Consider the following 19,579-nt stretch of genomic DNA (forward strand, 5'->3'; position numbering starts at 1 on the left):
ATAACAACCCCCAAAGTTTCCTCACACCTTGGTAACCCCTTCTTGCACCCCGCCCTGCACGTCCCAGGCAGCCAACGATCTGCTTTCTCTCCCTGTGGGTTAGTTTGCATTCTCTAGAGTTCTGTGTCCGTGGACTCATGTGACACGACACGTACTCTTCCGGCTGCTCTCGCTGGGCGCGGTCACCCGAGGCTCTGCTGTGTTGCTGCGTGTGGATGCCCCGTTCTCGCTGGCTGCTGAGGGCGCAGCCCGTCACGTGGCTGCGCCATGTTGCTCTTGTCCACTCACCTGCGGGTGGACTCGGGTTGGTGGTTCCCACCGTCTGGCTGTTGTGAATGGTGCTGCCAGCAGCATTTGTCTGTGTGTCTTCGTGTGCACATATGTTTTAAATTCTTTTGGGTACATGCCTGAAAGTGGACCTGCTGGGTCATGTGGGATTTCTCTTACTTAGATACATCTTCATTTCTTTCAGCAGTATTTTGGAGTTTTCAATATATAGGCCTTTCGCATCTTCTGTCCCATTTATCCCAAAGTGTGTCCTGTTTTTTGTAATGGTTTTATTGGGATAAACATCACATACCACAGACAGTTGTCCCTTGGCATCAAGGGGGATTGGTTGCAGCGCTGCCTGCAGTTACCAGGATGCTAAAATCCACCCCTACTCCTGTCCTCAAGTGGGCCTCGTGGGGCCCACAGACAGGAAAAGTCAACTCTTCACCCATGCGGGTTTTATATCCCATGAATGCTGTGTTTTCCATCTGACTTTGGTTGCAGATGTGGAACCGACTGATAGGAGGGACTGTGTTTATTGGAAAAAAAAATCCATATATAAGTGGACATGTACAGTTCAAATCCGTGTTGTTCAAAGCGTCAACTGTAATTCACTCATTTAAAGTCCATTATTCAGTGTTTTTTGTATATTCACAAAGTGTGCAGCTGCCACCATTAGAACATTTTCATCACCCCCCAAAATACTCTGTACCCGCTGGCAGTCACGCCCTATTCTCTCTGCCCTGGCCCTGCAACCACTGATCTGCTTCCTGTCTCTGTGGATCTGCCTGTTCTGGACGTTTCACATAAATGGAATCATATATGGTCTTTTGTCATTGTTTCTTCCATGTAGCATGATGTATTCAGCATGCATCCGTGACACAGCATGTATCAGCACTTCGATCCTTTTCATGGCTGAATAATACTCTACAGTATGGATATGCCACAGTTTGTCTATTAGGTGATGGACATTGCGTTGTCCAATCCCACTTTTTGGCTACTATGAGTAATGCCATGAACATTTGTGTATAAGTTTTTACATGGTCATATATTTTCTTTTCTTTCTTTTTCTTTTTTTTTGAGACAAAGTCTTGCTCTGTCACCCAGGCTAGAGTGCAGTGGCGTCATCATAACTCACTGCAGCCTCAAACTTGTGGGCTCAGGCGATCCTCCTGCCTCAGCCTCCCAGGCAGCTGGGACCACTGGTGCGTGCTGCTACGCCAGCTAATTTTTCCATTTTTGGTAGAGATGGGTCTTGCTCTTGTTCAGGCTGGTCTCAAACTCCTGAGCTCAAACAATCCTCATGCCTCAGCCTCCCAGAGTGCTAGGATTACAGGTGTGAGCCGCTGCACCTGGCTGAATTTTCTCAGCTTTTGTATGTCTGGAAACATCTTTATTTTGCCTCCATTTTAAAAATATGTTTTCTCTGAATATACAATTCAAGGTAGACAGGTTTTTTCTCGTAGTACGCTAAAAACTTTGTCCCTCTGTTTTCTCACTTGCATCATTTCTAACTTGTATCATTGCTGCCGTCTTCATCCTGTTTGTCTGAAGTGTGTCTTTTTTTCTGTGGCTACTTTTAGGATTTTCTCTTTTCATCGGTTTAGAGCAATGGTTTTTAATTATGGTGCACCTTTTAATTTTTTTTTTTTTTTGGCTAGAGCTCATTGAGCTTCTCAGTTCAATAGATTCATCCAGTTGTGAAATTTTTCAACCATTATTTCTTCAAATAATTTTTCTGTCCCTCTCTCTTGCCCTCCCTTTTGGAGACTTTAATTGCATACATATGAGGCTGTTTGATGCTGCCCCTCTGCTTACTGTTGCTCTTTCCATTAAAAAAAATTTTTTTTCTATTTTTTGTAGAGGGGTCTCAGTCTTACTCAGGCTGGTCTTGAACTCCTGACCTCAAGCAGTCCTCCTGCCTCAGCTTCCCATAACATTGTATTATTGTTTCTGTGTTTCATTTTGGATAGTGTCTATTCCTGTGTTTTCAAATTCACTGATAAAAAATTCTGCAACATGTAATCTGCTGTTTATCCTGCTCCCTGTGTCTTTCATCTCCTATATTGTAATTTTCACCTCTGCGAATTCAAATTGGTTCTTTTGTTATATCTTCGGTGTTGCTCCCTGGCTTTGAACATATAGGATAGTTAAAATGCCTGTTTTACTGATCTTTTCTAATGACTCTGGCGTCTGTGTCAGTTCTCCGTCGGTTTCCATTGACTGACTTTCTCCCCCTTGGGTGGTGTATTCTCATGCTTCTTTGCCTGCCTGGTAATTTTTGGTTGAATATCAGTTACTTTGAATTTACCTGTTGGGTTCTAGACTTTTTTGTATTTGTAGAAATATTATTATTGGGCTTTGTTCTGGGATGCAGGTAAGTTATCGAGAGACAGTTTGATCCTTTTGTCTGTCTAAGATTTGTCAGGTGCGAGGAGCAGCAGCCAGTTTAGGGCTCATTATTCTCAACTACTGAGCCACGACCCCGTCCCCTGGGAATTATGTGTTTCTCCCAGTCTGGCTTCTAGGAATGGGCACTCTTCCTGCCCTCCGTTAGCACTGTCCCCCGACCCTTCCAGGTGGTTCTATCCCTGGCCTCGGGGAGTTTCCTCATACACACGCGCTGATGCGATCTCTGTGCAGCTCCCTCCTCCTCTGCCCCGTGAATTCTGTCTGCCTCAGTCTCCCTGGAGGCAGTCCCTCCACCCCTCTGATAAGGAAGACCCCCATCTATTACTTGGCGCATTAGCCACCTGAGACCCCACCCCTCGGACCACTCCAACTTAATAAGAGTGGGAAAAACTGGGTAGACGGGACTCAGAATTTGGTGGTGAGACCCCTCTGAGCCCACCAGCGAGTAAACTTTGGTTCTCTGACTCTGACTCTCCGTGTGCCGCTCGGTTTGTCCTCGGGACCACCGGCTGTGACACTGGCTGTGACACCTCCCCACACCGGACTCTGCCCGGCCGCCTCCCCCCGCAGTCTAAGCCCCACCTTGTTTGTCCTGTATCTCCCAGGTCCTTCGTTGTTGCCTGATGTCCAGCTTCTTAAAACGCATCATTTCATGTATTTTATCTGGATTTTTGGCTGTTTGGGGAGGGAGGTAAATCTGGGCGCTGCTGCCCCGTCGTGGTCAGATGGGAGTGGGACGATGGCATTTTGAAGAGCACCCTCAGCCTGACCCTTTAAACTGAGTGTGGGAACCCCACTGTTCCTTCAGTTGAGCAAAATGGGCTTTGAAGGTGAACTGTTCTAAAACTTTATTCTAATCCTGGTTTTTGATAGCTATGAGTCGAGCATGTCCTACAGTGTTTAAAATACATACGGGTTCGTGAGACTCAAGTCCGGCGTGCCCTTGGACGTGGTCAAGTCCAGGGCCTGAGGTTTGCTGAGGCCGTGCCCAAGGCAAGCCAGCAGGAAGCCCCGAAATTAGCCCCGGCTGATGTTTCTAAGTTGACCGCAGAACCTGGGACCGCTGGCCCGTGTGGCCCTGCTGATGGCCGGGAGGGTGGCCGGACGGCTCCATGGCAGGAAGCGTGGTTTGGAGTCCGGGCCTTGGTGCCCCTCTGGGGCCAAGCAACTCTGGACCTAGGGCTTCACGTCTCCGAGCTTTGCTTCCTGGCCCTGAGGGTGACGCAGCAAACGCCCACTCGGGGGCTCTGGGAGGCCGGGAAGGGAGCAAGGGAGAGCACGGCCGGGCCTTTCCCGGGGTGGGCCCTGGGCGCGTGCTGAGTATCTGGGACTGGAGCTGGGGGGCGGCAATGGGTGAGGGGTGGTGGGCAGTGTGGAGGCTGAGGTCTCGAGAGAGGACTGAGGGTTCCTGCCTGTGGGCAGCATGGTGGGGCGCAGGGGCAGGCCAGGGGACGGGTGCAGAATGTGTAGGCAGTGTACTCTGGGGCCAGGGTGCTGTGGCAGGTCAGGGCTCACTAGCACAGCTCAGCCTGGTTACTGTGCAGGCAGCCACAGGCCCGGGCCCTTCCCTACCCTCTTACAGGCCTCGTGGGCCCCTGGGAGTCCCTGTGTCTGGCCCTGAGCCAGCTCCCCTCTTGCTGTCTTGTGCTCAGCTGACGCTCTCCTTGTTGTTCCAGCCGCTCAGCTGGGGAGGAGGGTGGCCGTGGTGGACTACGTGGAACCTTCTCCCCGAGGTGAGCAGCCCCTTCGTGAGCCTTGTCCTGGGAGGGAGGACAGATGGGCCCAGTGAGTGAGCAGAGGCCGCCAGCACCAAGTCCTTCGTGCCCTGCTGTCTGTAGTCTCCAGGCAATGTCCTATCTCCCACATCATTACTCTAAACTTCATCGTCCGCATCCTAAAAACAACTCTGGATAAGGTTGTGGAGAGCAGGCTCGTGGGGCCAGATTCGCCGGAGCCACATTTGAGTTAAGAACCACTTAAAGGGATTCTCACATGGGGTGGGAGAGCAGGGAAGCCCCCAGGGGTCATCTGAATATAAATGCAAACATGCTCTTCCTGACACCCCAGGCACCAGGTGGGGCCTCGGTGGCACCTGTGTCAACGTGGGCTGCATCCCCAAGAAGCTGATGCACCAGGCGGCGCTGCTGGGGGGCATGATCCGAGACGCCCGGCACTACGGCTGGGAGGTGGCCCAGCCCGTGCCACACAGCTGGTGAGCACCCCCCAGTGCTTTTCTGCCACTCTTGACGGAGGAGGAGGAGGAGGAGGGTTATTCTCTGGTCACCCTCATGGGGTGGAGGGGGTGCTGTAGGGTAAAGTTCCAGCCAGGGGGACTCTGTGCCGTCTCCACAGACATTTGGCGGTATCTGGACACTTTCAGGGTTGTCACTAGGGGGAAGGGTTGGCTACGTCTCTGGGGCAGAGTCCAGGGCCCAGGACAGCCCCACCAAGAACAGTCAGCCCCAAAGCCTGCCAGCGGGAAGCCGCCTCAGTCGTGCTCTTTTGGGAAGGGGACTTGTGTGACTCTGCTCAGAGCCACCCGCAGTGGCTCAGACGTTCTCAGATGGCCACTGCTCTGGCTCTGGGCGGGAGCCCTCATCTGTGAGTCCAGAGGCCCACAGCCCAAACCTGGGACGCGGGCGGCGGCATGTGGGCGTGGACGTTACATTCCGCCACCTTTAACACTCTCATTTCTCGGTATTTCTGTGAATACACCGTTTGCGGCTAGTAGTCTGTTGTGAGACTGCAGCCAATACGCGTGTTGTGGTTTTGACATTTTGTGCGTTAACAGGAGGAAGATGGCAGAAGCTGTTCAGAACCACGTGAAGTCCCTGAACTGGGGACACCGCGTCCAGCTGCAGGACAGGTACGGAGCCTCGCCAGGCCCTGTGGTCATGTGGATGGCCCTCAGGGGACAGGCGCCCGCCTTGCCTTCTCTCAGGCGTCTTGCACCTGGACACGTGCAGAGCCCGCCCCGGTGGGCCCTGGGGGCTCCGAAGGGACAGGACAAGGAGTGTCCCTGGTCACGGATGGGACACAGATCAGGAGAAGATGGGGGTCTCTGGCAGGGATGTGGGGCACCTCTGCAGCCCGGCCCTGAGCAGAGTCTAGAGGCTGAGGTGTGAGCGAGGCCGCATTGGCAGGATGGCCAGAGCCCGGGGCTGCGCAAGGAGCGGAGGGCTCAGGGCCGATGGGCAGCAGGGTCACCCCGGTGGCAGGCGCCTCCTGGAGGCAGGTGGCCTTTCTCCCACCACAATTATGTGGATGGAGCCCAGGAGCCACAGTGGTGGCAGCAAAGAGGACCCCACGAGCCGCCTCACACACCCCACACCGACACTCCGTCTGCTGCTGCACAAACCGCACACCTTCCTGCTCCTCAGGCATGGATGAAGGTGTCCCTGTGTGATTGCCACAGCCCGGGACCACCATTCCCGTCAGCCCTGCAGGGTCCCCAGCTCAGATGCTGATGTTTCCTCCCCCCCGAAGCCTCCCCCGAGGCTCGGCTGCTGGAGGGGCAGATGCCTGAAACCCACCCTTGCCTAGGCCCAGGCTGCTCCTGGGGCTATAGCCCCGCGGTGCCCACGTGGTCCTGCTGGCTCTCCCCGTGCACTGGTGCCTGGCCCTCTGGGGCTTCCCGGGACTCTGCAGCAGGCAGCAGTTCTGTGCCCACTAAATCCAGGAAAACTGAGCCAGGGAAGCCGGCCCCCCTGCCCATCCCCGGCCAGTGAGCTGAGCTCATTGTGCTGCAGAGTTTTGGGGCGTTTTCTGCATGAGGCTCTGTCCCCCCGCGCGGTTTGCTGGAGGCAGTGGGCTCTGCCCGTCTTCCTCCCAGCCCTGGGCAGCTCCCAGGTGGGCATACACAGGCCCGACCCCCGCTCAGGAAGGAGGTGAAGTCTTCCCAGACCATCACCGCCTCAGTCATGAGAAGGTGCACATCCTCTCTGCGCACCGTACGCCTGACGCCAGCATGCCCTCCAGCTCTGTCCTGCCCCATTTCCTGGCCTCACTGCGCCCCTGAAATCCCTGAAGGCAGAAGGTGGCACCTACCTGGGTACCTGCACTCCGTGCCGGAACATGCCCAGGCCCCAGGGGGGCCCCACCACCTCTCACTGCACGTCAGGGCTGGGCGCAGCCTCTCAGGACTCTGCCCAGCTGGCTGCTGTCTGTGTCTTTGACTCCTGTGGTCACCATGTCCCTGGGAACCTGGGGGGACGGGCTAGGTGTCCGCACTGCTCCTCCATGCTTCCCGGCATGGCAGGGGCTGAAGGTGGAGCTGCCTTGTAGCAGTGCCTCTGTTTAACGCCATGGGTGGGGTTTAATTTGCAGAGGACATGTTTGAAAATCTTACCTTTATTCTGCAGAAAAGTCAAGTACTTTAACGTCAAAGCCAGCTTTGTCAACGAGCACACGGTTCGCGGTGTCGCCAAAGATGGGAAAGAGGTGGGTGCCTGGCCCAGCACGCGATTCCTCCAGGGCTGCCCACGGTCGTGGGCACCACTCCAGCTTTGTCCGCCTCGGGCCGTTCTCAGCACTAAGCGCTGCTGGCGTGGACAGATGCTTCCCTTGGGCCGCCAGGCCCCTTTAGAACGGGCACTGTGTGTGAGGTGCACATTGGCCGGGCTGCCCTGCTGCTTGGGGAGACGGAGCAACAGGGCTGGCGACCGCCCTCTCCGCAGCGTTTGTGGGGATCTGAGGAGACAAGGTGCCTGCAGGGTGCTCTGTAAACTGTGAGGTGCTTGGAGTTAGGACACCTCCCTGTCCCTCTGTCCATCCCTCCCACCCGACTGACCCTCGGCAGGATCCCAGCCCGAGGAGCCTCGAGCTGCTGGCCGAGGGTCCGCACTGCAGGGCGGGGCTGCCGGGAGCGGCCGCCCAGGGCCCCTGCAGGCATCAGGGCCCCCAGCGAGTGACCACAGTGTCCCTATTTGACCCACAGTTTTCTCAATTTCTTTCCAGACTCTGCTTTCAGCCGACAACATCGTCATCGCCACTGGAGGGCGGCCGAGGTACCCCACGCACGTGAGTGTCACCCAGGCATGGCCTCGCTGTGCCACCGCACCATCCCTGGGCGAGGGGGGTCGTACTGTTTACACCGGCGCATCCCCACCCGCGGCCTGCACACGCGTTTCACCCCACACTTGTTATCACCACTGGCTACTTTTCAATTCTCTTGAGTCCACTCTGCCAAAGCACACGGTCCCCGTGACCTCCCGTGAGCTCCTCGTCGCCAAACCCTCAGAACAATTCTCACCTCGCTCTCCCCGGCTCTGGGACCGCTGGGCCTGTCCCCCTGTCCTTGCCGCTTCCTGCGTCCGTTGTTGGTCCTCCTGACCTTCAACCCCACCTCCGACACTGGGACGCAAATTCATGCTCTCACTGGGTACAATTTAGTGGTTTTTGGAACATTCCCAGAGCTGTGCAACCATCAATCTCTACCATCCATCTCCGGAACTTTCTATCATTCCAAGTGGAAACTTCGTATCCATTAAGCAACGGCTGCCCACTCCACTCCCCCAGCCCCTGGCAGCCGCGTCCTACTCCTGTCTCCAGGACCCCAGCTCCTCCAGGGCCCTCGGGCCCGCGGGCTCACACGCCTTGTCTGTGGGGACTGGCTTATTTCACTGAGCATGGTGTCCTCGGGACTCATCCCTGTTGTAGCAGGCGGCAGAATTCCCGTCCTCTCCATTCCGTCCTGTGGATATAGCACATTTTGTTTGTCTACTTGTCCCTCCATGGGCGCCTGGGTGGTTTCCACTTTTTAGCTACTATGTCATGCTGTAAGAGTTTTCACTTCTCGTGGGCACGTAGCTGGGCTGGATCGCCGGGCTGCAGGGCAACTCCACGCTGAACCCTTGGAAGAACCTCCAGGCTGTTTCAAAGCAGCTGCACCATTTACATTCTTGCCAAGTGTACGAAAGTCACAGTTTTTTCACACATCTCATCCCGTTTTACTGAAAGCCGAACGTTTCACGTACGTTGACGTGGTCGTTCTGCAGGTCAGATTCTTCCTCCACCCTGGGACTGAGTTGTTGTTGTGACTGTTTGTTTGGTGACTTTTCTGCACGAATTTTATACAGCTCCGCCTCAGCCTCCTGCTGTGCAGAGAGCCAGGGGCGCTCGGCCTCCTGGGTCTTTTCTGCTGTGGGCACAGCCTGATGCTCCGGCCTGGCCTTCCAGATTCGCAGGAATGTCCTGGAGGTTGTGCAGTCCCCTACGGACATCTCATTCCTCAACTTTTCCTTCTGTGCTTTTGGGTCAATTGGGTCAGTCTGCCGCTGTCCTCAACTCTTACCCGCCACCTCAGGCAGCGGTGAGGTTAGAACTTTGGACAGATGCCCCCAGGGAGAGACTTATCAGATAAAGACAAGCCTTTTGAGTGGAGTCTTCCAGAGCCCCCAGCAAGGTCAGAAAGGCGCAGACTCTTCTTGGAAAAGTGCCCTGCTGGGTTCTGCTTTTTCTGATCCTGCCCCACCCAGTTCAGGGCTGCGGCTGAGGTGGGGGATGGGACCAGAGTAAGTTAAAACTCCAAGGAGCTCCCCATTCTCATGGAGTTTCAGCTATTTTTCTTTCTCTGAGATGGAGTTTTGCTCTGTCACCCAGGCTAGAGTGCAGTGGTGTGATCACAGCTCACTGCAGCCTCGAACTCCTGGGCTCAAGGGATTCTCCTCCCCGAGTGGCTGGGACTGCAGCCTGCACCACCACTCCTGGCTAATGTTTTTAAAAATTTTTTTAGGGGGCCGGGCGCGGTGGCTCACGCCTGTAATCCTAGCACTCTGGGAGGCCGAGGCGGGTGGATTGCTCGAGGTCAGGAGTTCGAGACCAGCCTCAGCAAGAGCGAGACCCCGTCTCTACTAAAATTAGAAAGAAATTATCTGGCCAACTAAAATATATATATAGAAAAAATTAGCCGGGCATGGTGGCGCATGCCTGTAGTCCCAGCTACTGGGGAGGCTGAGGCAGGAGGATCGCTTAAGCCCAGGAGTTGGAGGTTGCTGTGAGCTAGGCTGATGCACGGCACTCACTCTAGCCCGGGCAACACAGCGAGACTCTGTCTCAAAAAAAAAAAAAAAAAATTTTTTTTAGGAACGGGGTCTCACTCTGTTGCCCAGGGTGGCCTTGAACTCCTGGACTCCAGCGACCCTCCTGCCTCAGCCTCCCAAATAGCTGGGACTACAGGCGTGCGCCGCCAGGCCCAGCTCTCCGCCGTTTTTCTTAACTAAACGTTCCCTGTGTTGCTGCAAGCCTTTGGTTAATTTCCATAGTTCTGAAAAAGTTGGATCTGACCATTTTTGCCAATTTTTTCACTGTTTTTTAACAGGGGGGTGAATACCTCCTGGGCTGGTCTGTGGGATGTGGGCCCAGAGCGGAGGAAGGGGCCCCAGGGTGAGGGTAGGGATGGCTGCCACAGGGAAAGCAAGTGGGAGGAACAGCAGGGTTTGGCTGAGGCCACATCCTGTCCGGCCGCCCAGGGAATGGGGGCCGCCAGCCCCGAGCCTCAGTGTGGGCTGCAGCAGAGCCCAGGAATGCCAAGGGGCCACCGGCTGGAGGCCACGCCGGCCTCTGACTCAGATTCAGGGGGAGTGTAGGCAGAGGCAGAGCAAGGGGGTCTCCGCTGGTTCTCAGGTGGGAGCCGTGGCCACCTCTGTCCCCGACCTCTGCTGCTGTTCTGTGCTTGCCCAGAGACAAGGAGCAGAGGGGTCCAGGGCAACGTGAGCACCTCTGGTCCTCAGAGCGCGACGGGGCTTCTCTACTGGCCGTCAAGCCAGCAAGGGCAGCCTCCAGCAGGGCCAGGGCGCTTGTGCGCAGAGGTGGGCTCAGGTGGGCCACGTGGCTCTGTAGCTGTGGTGACACTGCACTGTGGTTCAAGGTGGCTACGGCGGACAGGGTCAAAATGACCCTTGCACCCGGTAGCTGGGCTCATGGTGGTTCTGCTTAAAGCCCCTCAAGTCCAGGGTCAGCTCCCAGGAGCCCAGCAGACACCTCGGCTCCTTCGAGGCACTGGCGGAAGTGGGTGCACATCCATGCCAGGGCGCCCTGCGGAGGGGCCCTGGCCCGGCCCTCCCACCCCCCCCCCCCCCCCCCCCCCGCACCTTGTGGGCAGCTGCTGATGTCTCTGAGGCCCCGGAGGGATGAAGCAGGGCCAGGGCCACGGTGCTCTCCCTCGGGGCCTCCTGGGTGCCTGCCAAGGCTCGCCTGTGTTTTAGTCCTTTCCACTGTCAGAGCTTTCAGTTTTCCTTCAGCAAACCTGAGAAATTCCTGACTTTATTTTTTTTGCCAATTGGAAGCGTAAACTGTTTGACATCTGTTTCCTCCGCCAGCCCATCTTGCTCTCACGGCCACTAAGCGGGCGCTCGCCCCTGGGGCTCCCCCACCTGCATGGCTGCTCTTCCTTGGGGGGTCTGTACGATTTCTGGGCCCAGAGCCCACCTGGGCCGGCCTTTGAGGGTGCACAGTTGGTCCAACCCTCAGCCTAGTGCCCTTGGGGCCACTGTCCTTCCTGCGCCTCAGTCCGCACACCCTGCCCACTCGCTCCTCCCCGCTGCCAGCCCTGCAGGCCACCCCGCTGCCTGGACGCTGGGGGCTCTCCCACTCCTGATCTGCCCCCGACCTGTCTTCACCTGCCGCTCCTCTCCGAGTCTGGGCCCCTGGAGCCTGGGTACTGATCTCTGGTCTGCGTGCCTGTCTCCTCCCTTCCCGGGGCCCAGAGGACTCGAGGGGGCCCAGCTCTGCACCTGGGTGGCCCCTGCAGCTGCCACGCCCACCTCAGGCCCTCGCCTGAGTCCAGATCAAGGGGAGGGTCCCTGTGAGCAGAGAGGAGAGAGCTGCTGCCACACCCGCCTGGAGGGGTGCACCAATGAGATACAGGCAGGGTACTGTCTGTCCCCAAGGAGGCCACAACCTCCTTGGCAGGGACAATACCGATGTGGCAGGGAGGCCCTGCTGAGCTGTGGGCTGGGGCAGATCAGGCTGATTCTGCAGAACAGGCCAGGTGGAGCTCTTGTCCCACGGATCCTCTCTGTCTTGGCAGATCGAAGGTGCCCTGGAATATGGAATTACAAGCGACGACATCTTCTGGCTGAAGGAATCCCCTGGAAAAACGTAAGGACTGCCGTGTGCTCGATGGGGTCCCCTGCGTGTTCCCCAGAGCGAGCGCCAGGGCCCTGGGAGTGAGCAGCCTCAGCTCTTAGCACCTTCTTCCTGGTTCAGCCCCAAGAAGGAAAGGAAGCACTTTGCTTGTGCCCCTCCGCCTCCCACGGCTGCCTCAGAAGTCACCACGGCGAATGTCACGCAAAGCAGCAGCCCCCAACCTTTTTGGCACCAGGGGCCGGTTTCATGGAAGACAATTTTTCCACGGGCCAAGGTGGGGGGCTGGTTTCAGGACGATTCAAGCGCATGACATTTATGACGTTTGCAGCCGCTTCCCAGGGCTGGCACCACCGCCCAGCTCCGCCTCGGATCATCAGGCCTGAGAGTCTCGCAAGCAGCACGAGACCTGGGCCCTCGCATGCGCAGTTCGCAGGAGGTGCGCGCTCCTGTGAGAACCTAACGGAGCCGGAGCTCGTGCGGTGATGCCCGCGATGGGGAGCGGCTGTAAGTACAGGCGAGGCTCGCTGCTCACCTCCTTCTGTGTGGCCCGGTCCCTGACGGCCACGACCAGTGCTGGCCTGAGGCCTCGCCCATGTAGAGGGAGTCAGCTGTTTGTTATCTGGGCCAGCAGTTGTCCTGGGTCGGGGTTCCCAGGAGCCCCGGGGTTCCGATGTGTGCCATCAGGGAGGGCGTCAGGAGGGGAGAGCCCGAGACCCCTCCCGCAGCCTCTGCCGCACGGCCCCACTGTCACTGGGTTTGCACACTGGGCTTCCCTGAAACGGAGCAAGGGCCGCGCCGGCCTCGGAAACCACAGCCCGGTTGCGGGAGACCAGCCGGTGTCGAGACACTGAGCGCGTCCCGCGCAGGCGTGGCTGTTCCCCAGGGCCCCGTCCAGGCGGGAGCCCGTGGGGTGCGCAGGGGACTCCTTGCTGGCAGGGACCAGAGAGGCCACCAGAGGGCGGCAGAGACCTGGCCGACAGCCGTGCTCGGCTGCCCGGGACTGCTGGAGAAGTGGTGGAAACGTGTCTGGCCGTGGGCAGGCGTGTGGCGTGCGCGCTGGAGTGCGGGTGCCCGTGTCCTGTGCTCTGCACGTCCTTGCTCCGCACGTCGCCGGCCGCCTCTGTCTGGGGCAGGTCTTGACTTCCCCAGTGGCCGTGGGGTGATGGCTTTCACGGCTGCCCATCAGTGAGCCGTGGCTTCTCTTCCGTCATTGCAGAGGCTGCAGTGGGACCCTCTGTGGTGCGGCTTGACCGTCACAGGTGCTCCTAACACAATTTCCCCAATTATTTGTTGCGGTGACATGCACGTAAAATTTCCCCGTTCAACCGTTTTTAAGCATACAGTTCAGTGGTATCACACTTGGAATGTTGCGTCGCCATCCCCAGCCACCTCCTCTCCGGAACCCTTCATCTTGCAGAACTGCAAGGCTGCGCCTACTGAGCACCAACTCCCACCCTCCCCCCGGCCCCTGGCAGCCGCATCCCACTTTCTGTCTGTGAATCTGACCACTCGCCTAAGTGGGGTCACAGTGTTTGTGCTCTTGTGCCTGGCTTATTTCTCTTAGCATAACATCCTCACGCTTCTTCCACATTGTAGCATGTGTCAGAATTTCCTTCTAAGGCTGCACAATATTCTATTGTTTGGACAGATGGCATTTTTAAGGCTTATTTACCCGTGGATGGGCACTGGGTTCATTCCACCTTTGGCTCTTGTGAACAACGCTGCTATGAACGTGGGTGTGGAAATGGCTCTTCGAGTCCCTGCTTTCAGTTCTTTGGGTCCATGCCCGGAAGGAGACTTGCTGGAGCACATGGTAATTCTATGTTTAATTTTTTGAGGAACCACTGTACTGTTTTCCCCATTGCATATTCCCAACCAGCAGCGGACAAGAGTTTCGATTTCGTCATGTCCTTGCCCGCACGTGTTGTTTTCTGTGTTGGGGACAGTGACCCTCCTAGTGAGTGGGAGCTGTGCTCACGGACCTTATCCGTCCCTGAAGCCCTAGCGCTTTTTGCTGACAGCCCAGCCCACCTTGTTCCACACGTGCCTCTGCCCAGCCTCCCTCGGAACCCCGGCCAGCTTTCCCCTCCAGATTCTGGGGGTCACAGGCACTGCCACCCGAGGCAGGTCCTGGTCCCTCCCAAGACTGCGCTGAGCTCGGGCCACCGTGTGCCCAGCTGCCCGGGCCCTCTGCTGGGTCCCAGGCCATGCTGTGTCCTTTGGCCTAGTTGTGTTATTTCATGCAGAAGATTTACATTTTTATGTTGTCACATTTATCACTTTTTCCTGTTACGCCACAATTTCTGAGTTATCTGTTTTGTTTGCTGTGATAAGTCATTTTTTCGTGTATTTACGGGCCTTGTGTGAAGCCAAGTGAGCCTGCGAGTGTGTCCGTGTGTGTGTGTGTGTGTGTGTGTGTGTGCGCGAACCGCCGCGGGCCTGGCCCACTTTCTGGCCTCCTCCCCCTCGAGTCCCTCTCATCTGCGGCTGGTTGGCACATCGGGCCGTGGTCCCAGGTCTCGCAGATTTTCCCAGCTTCTCACGTCTTTCAGCTTCTGTCATGTACACATGCTCTAACTTCTGTTTCTGATGTAACTTAAATCTCCTTTACACTTAGTGGCTTTTAGATTTATTGCATGTTCGGGAAAACCTGCCCCACCCCAAGATTGTTTTTTTTTTTTTAAAAAAGCTCCTGTGTTTCCCTTTGGGGCTTCCACAGGTTGGATTTTCTTTTCCATCCTGGTTATTGCTCTTCTGTGGGAGGGAAGGCTGCTGGGCCCCCCCATCGGCCACTGCCCGGGCCCCCACTCCCATCTCAAAGCATCGTCCTCCCTCAGGGTCCTGAGTCCTGCCTCGAGCTCTGGCCATCGGAGCTGCTTGGTTCTCAAGTCTTCTTAGTTTCCTCTCGCGCTGGCGTCTCTTGGTGAAATTTGGGTCCGCTCTCCTGCCTCTCCACAGCACACTGTCTGCTGGACCCACGAAGAAACAGCCTTGAACGTATGGTGACACCTCTGTCCCAGCCGAGGCCACTCGTGTGCGTGGGTCTTGGGTGCCGGTCTCCCGGGGCCAGCAACTTCTGAATCCTGGTCACACGCTTCCTGTCCCAGGCTGCCGTGTGGGCTGGGAGGGAGGCCTGGACCCGCGGGTGCCCGAGTGGCGCTGGCCCAGGGGGCGGCTCAGGCTTGGGGACTGCTCCTCGAGACCCTGTGCTGGGGACGGTCGGCTCGGCTGGGAAGACACGGCCCCAGATATTTTGGTCAGAAAAGAAACTACAGTGTTTATTTTCTCCAGAAAAAAAACATTTAGACGATTTTTTTAAAAGCTCTTTCGTTTAGAAGGAATCTAGGTATGTTATTGTTTAAGAAAAAAAAGTGTTTGCAATGTATCAGTCACCCGTTCCGTTCTGAGCATGATTTATGTGAGGAAATGGTTTTTTTAAAAATTAAGCTGGAGATATATCCCTGTACGATGCTTCTGTGAAAATGCGGCTTTTGTCCGGCGCTGTTAATGCAAGTTGTAACAGTGTAATATGGGAGTCAGTGTTTACATGTTACATTCCTCCACCGCAGTCAAAATAAGCCCGGAGGGTCTACAGTAGCATTTCTGTATTTTATCAGCTTGGGCTGGGGCGGAGGGGGAGGCCTCCACTCACACTTGGAGGGGCTGTTTCTGCCAGATTTATTTGCCTTATAAATATTCCCTGTGTTTATTTTAACTCGCTTTTAAAATGGAGCTGAAATTAATATGGACCCCAGGGCTGCTGTCCCGGCCTGAGTGCCACCCGGAGGCAGGGGGGCTGCTTCTACCTGGCCCCTGCGCCTCTGCCTGTGATGGGCCCCGTGTCCCTAGCTGGCTTGAGGATGAGCCAGGTCTGTGCGGCCCCCAGCCCCTCATGGCCCCTTGGCCTCCCCTCCAGCAGGCACGGCCAGTGCCGGGACCTCCTCCCCGAGGGCGTCTGTGTGGGGCTTACGGCCCTTCAGCCCTGGAGGCCATTCCACTCTGTCTTTGTCCCCAAGAGACCGCCTGGCATCACAGTGCACCTTGGGCCTGGCGTGGGGAGCCCCCTCCTCCTCCACTGGCACCAGTTCCCAGGGAGCCCGAGGCTGGACGGGCGGCGGAGGTGGGGTGGTCACGCCTGAGCCCAGTCGAGAGGAGACAGAATAACAGCACCCTTCGCTAAACAGCCAGATGCCCACAAAACGGGGCCACACCTGTTGGCCAGCGTGGGCTTAGCTCCTGGTTTGGAACCCGGGAAGGTGACAGGTGATGGGTAGAAAGCTCCTGGAAAAGCAGCATGAGCTTGTGGGTGGGTGAGTAGGACCCTTGGGGCTGGTGCGACAGGGTGGGGCCGTCCTGGCTGCCCCAGGCTCTGAGAGCCACGCCCGTGGGGGAAGGGCGTCCTCCTGGCCTTGGCTTGGGCAGGGCCGTGGCAGTGGGGGCCCTGGGCCGGACTCCAGGACAGCACCTGCCTGGCCTCGGCCACCTCACGCCTGCCTTTCCCTTCCGTCTTGCGTCTTCCCTTCTGCGTGGGCTCCGGGACAGGCTGGGGATGCGAGGAGGTTCTGGGGGAGGAACAGGGTCCCCTGGTCAGGCAGCTGGGGCCCCCCCAGGGGGAAAGGCCACTGCGTGGCTGCCCACTGCCAGCTGGGGAGGGGGTGCAGGGGCACATGGCCCCGTGTGACGCGCTCGGAGCAGCCCCGCACTGTCTGTCCTTGGCCTCCCGGGGCTCCGCGCTGGGCCAGAGCGTTTTCGAAACGTGGGCTGATTTAACGGCGCCTGTCAGAGTTTGTCACGGAAGGAGCTTTTGTTTGACCCTTATGACATCCAAAAGCTGGCCAGGTTCTGCAATCACTTTTCTGTCGTTCTAAGCGCAAGAGAAAAGAGGTCAATTTTATCCCAGGAAGACACCACAGTATTGATTTAGGAGAAATCACTGCTGCTTAAATTTTCATTTTCTGCTTAACCTCCACATTCTGTCAGCGTGACGTGATGTCCTTGTGTCCCGTGGGCGGGAGACCGGCATCTGCTTAGGACTTGGTCACCAGATGTTACAGCTTCTCTGCCCACCTGCCCAGAGCGTCCCTGTGGCTGAGTCGTTGCAGGGCCAGGGCCTCGGTGGCATCTGTGACAGGGCAGCACACACAGGCTCCGGCTGGGCCCTGAGGGGTTAGGCGGGGCTTCCGGGTCCCAGGCAAGCCAGGAGCCTCTTCCATGGGGATGGTGGCTTCGAGACGCCCTGCCCCTGCTGCCTCCCGGGTGCCCACAGCTTGGCAGCCCGGCTGGCATTTCCTGCGCTGGCAGGAGTGCCAAGTGGCCAGGCGCCTCCCACGAGACTCTTGCCTGTGTGGGTGTTCCCCTGGGACAGCGGGTCAGGACTTCGCGAGAGAGGCCGGTGGCTTGCTCTTTAAGCCTGGGCTTCGTGGGCCTGTTAATGCTTTTGTTTCTGCTTCCTCCCTCCACTTGATGGGGAACAAAAAAGCCTGCCCTGTGATTAGGCTAATCCCACAGTAGTTGTGCCTCTTCAGAAAGCGTTTGTGCATCGAGAGGCAGCGAGTGCGGAGCTGCCCGGAGCACACGTCAAATTGAACGTGAGGCTCTTGGGGTGCAGAGTGGTGACTTCCAGTGTGGGCAGAGCCCTGGTCTCCCTGTCTTTTAATGTAGTGCTAAGTCCAGTGGTTCCAGCCCCCAGGGATTCTCGCAGCCCCTCCCCCAGAGCTGGCCCCCTGACTTTTGTGGCCAGAACGGCCTGTGTTGCTCTCAGCCCCTGCAGGCCCGTGTGGCCCACGGGCGCCGCCTGCAGGCGCCTGTCTTCAGGGCCTGTCCTTCCTCCTGATCCTCCGCTTTGCCTCTGGTTTTGCACCAGCAGTTTCAGCTTTAGCCGGAAGGGAGGTCTCCGTTTGAGTTCTCGTGTCCTGCACTCTCCAAGGGTAAACATTCATGTTATTTGGTCAACTGGGGGAGGGGCAGAGTGAAAACCAATACCGTCGATAATCCTCACTCACGCAGGCGAGGAGAGGCCCAGAGTTTCCCTCCACACGAGTGGGGGTCGAGCTTCTGTTGAGAGATTTCAGCAAGAACGCCCACTGGGGAATGCGCCTGCTGGCGCCCACCTCCTCCCACCGTGCCTGCAGGGGCGAGGCCCCCATGACTGCGAAGGTGGCCCCAGAGGTGGGAGCTTCTCCTGCTGCCGTGTGGCGGCCAGGGCGGGAGGCCCAGGGCACAGGGGGCTCTGAGGGGAGGGCTGGTAAGTCGTGGCCCACCCGCCTCCCCCCAGGCCCTGTCGGTGCCGTGGCATCGTGCAGGGATCAGAGAGGCACAGGGGCTGCAGAAACAGCAAGCACTCGTGCCCAAGCCAGGAGACCATGTCACTGCCTCCCTGGCAGTGGGGTGGGCGAGAGAGCAGCCCGCCCCGGCCTGTGGGCTGCAGCTGCGACCGCACTCCCAGAGGAGGGGCAGCTTTGGGGAACAGAAAGCGTCTGAGATGAGCACGGACCCCGTTTCCCACAGGGGCCACCCTGGCATCTCTCCGCTAGTACCTGTGCGGCCTGGCAGGAGGTGGCTGGCCTTGCCAGGCTGAGTTTAGGGCAGGATAGTCAAAGCAGCTGGGCTCTGTTTGTATTTCCAGTAACTCATAATTTCATGTCTTAAAAAAAGGCTTATACCTCTCACCAAATGCGTCAAGTCCACAAAGAGGTAGGTTTTGTAATTTTGAAAATGCACCTCTGTATGCAGATGTGCCCGCTGCAGCTGCACATAGGTGTGTGCACAGGCGTGGGTGCAGTGTACATCCGGCACCTGTTTCTCAGGTGTTGCTGACCCTGCGTGGCCTGGAATGTACCTCTGCACTTCCAGTTGGCTGGGGCCCAGGGTCCCCCCACTTTCCTCATGTGCCAAGGGGCATGTTGCCAGCCGGGACCATCTTGTGCCCAGCTTGCCGTCAGACCGCGTCTGCGTGCCCCGGACATGACTGCAGCATAGTCCGTCCCCGGCTCTCGGGAGGAAGCCACATGCCCGATGCTTCCCGCAGGGCACCTGCAGAAGTATTCAGGAGATATGAGGCTTTTTGAAATGGAATTATATCATTAGTACCTGCCGGGATTAACGCTGACACGGGGCTTATCGTCCTCATTTTATCTCCTCTTGTTCAAAGACTAAAGGGGTGATCTGAGGAGCCCACCCACGTGTAGCTGGCCCACTGGGAGTTCTTGTTCTGTTAGGATCTGTGCCCGTTTGCATGTGTGTGCACGCATGTGCTATGTGAATGTGGGCAGGCATTTGAGTGTAAGCGTGTGTGTGAGCATGGGCATTATATACATGTGACCGTGTGTGTGTGCATGTGTGCGTGCCCATGTGAGAGTGTGTGCATGCACATGAGTGTGTGTGAGTGCACATGTGCATGTATGTGCACGCATGTGGAGTGTGGATCTGAGCAACAGCAGGGCATTTGCACTGCTGGGACCGACGTTTCCAGAGGCTCTGCAGTCACCTGGCCCTGTGCTGCCTCCCTGCCCCTGCTCGGGGTGTGGCAGGGCTGGGCAGGCAGGTATGGCCTCCAGCCTGGCCGTCCGTGGTCCCAGAGTGTTCTGCTCTCAGATGACTTTCCAAGGAGCCCCCCGTGGTCCATGCCGTCACTTTCCTGCAGGGTCTCCGCTCCCATCCTGGCCTGGGAGGCCCGAGGGGCAGAGGGCAGGCCCTGTGCTTCTCCAACAGGTCTTCCAGGGGACAGGTGCCACTTGTCAGTGACCACATGCCCACGAGGCTACTGTCTGTCATGTTGTGTGTCACAGCTGGACCCTCCAAAAAGCGGGCC

General features: G+C 57.4%; 1 protein-coding gene across 1 annotated transcript in view; it reads left to right on the top strand.

The window, feature by feature from the left end:
• TXNRD2 (thioredoxin reductase 2) overlaps nt 1–19,579 on the top strand; it is a 45,053-nt gene that overhangs the window by 4,623 nt on the left and 20,851 nt on the right. The window contains exons 3-8 of the mRNA XM_045535166.1: nt 4,359–4,415; nt 4,750–4,894; nt 5,474–5,548; nt 7,044–7,122; nt 7,639–7,701; nt 11,711–11,781. Of these exons, the coding sequence (XP_045391122.1) occupies nt 4,359–4,415; nt 4,750–4,894; nt 5,474–5,548; nt 7,044–7,122; nt 7,639–7,701; nt 11,711–11,781 (490 nt within the window). The remainder of the gene's footprint in view (nt 1–4,358; nt 4,416–4,749; nt 4,895–5,473; nt 5,549–7,043; nt 7,123–7,638; nt 7,702–11,710; nt 11,782–19,579) is intronic.

The sequence above is a fragment of the Lemur catta genome, chromosome 21, assembly GCF_020740605.2.
Source record: "Lemur catta isolate mLemCat1 chromosome 21, mLemCat1.pri, whole genome shotgun sequence".
Classification (NCBI taxonomy): Eukaryota; Metazoa; Chordata; class Mammalia; order Primates; family Lemuridae; genus Lemur; species Lemur catta.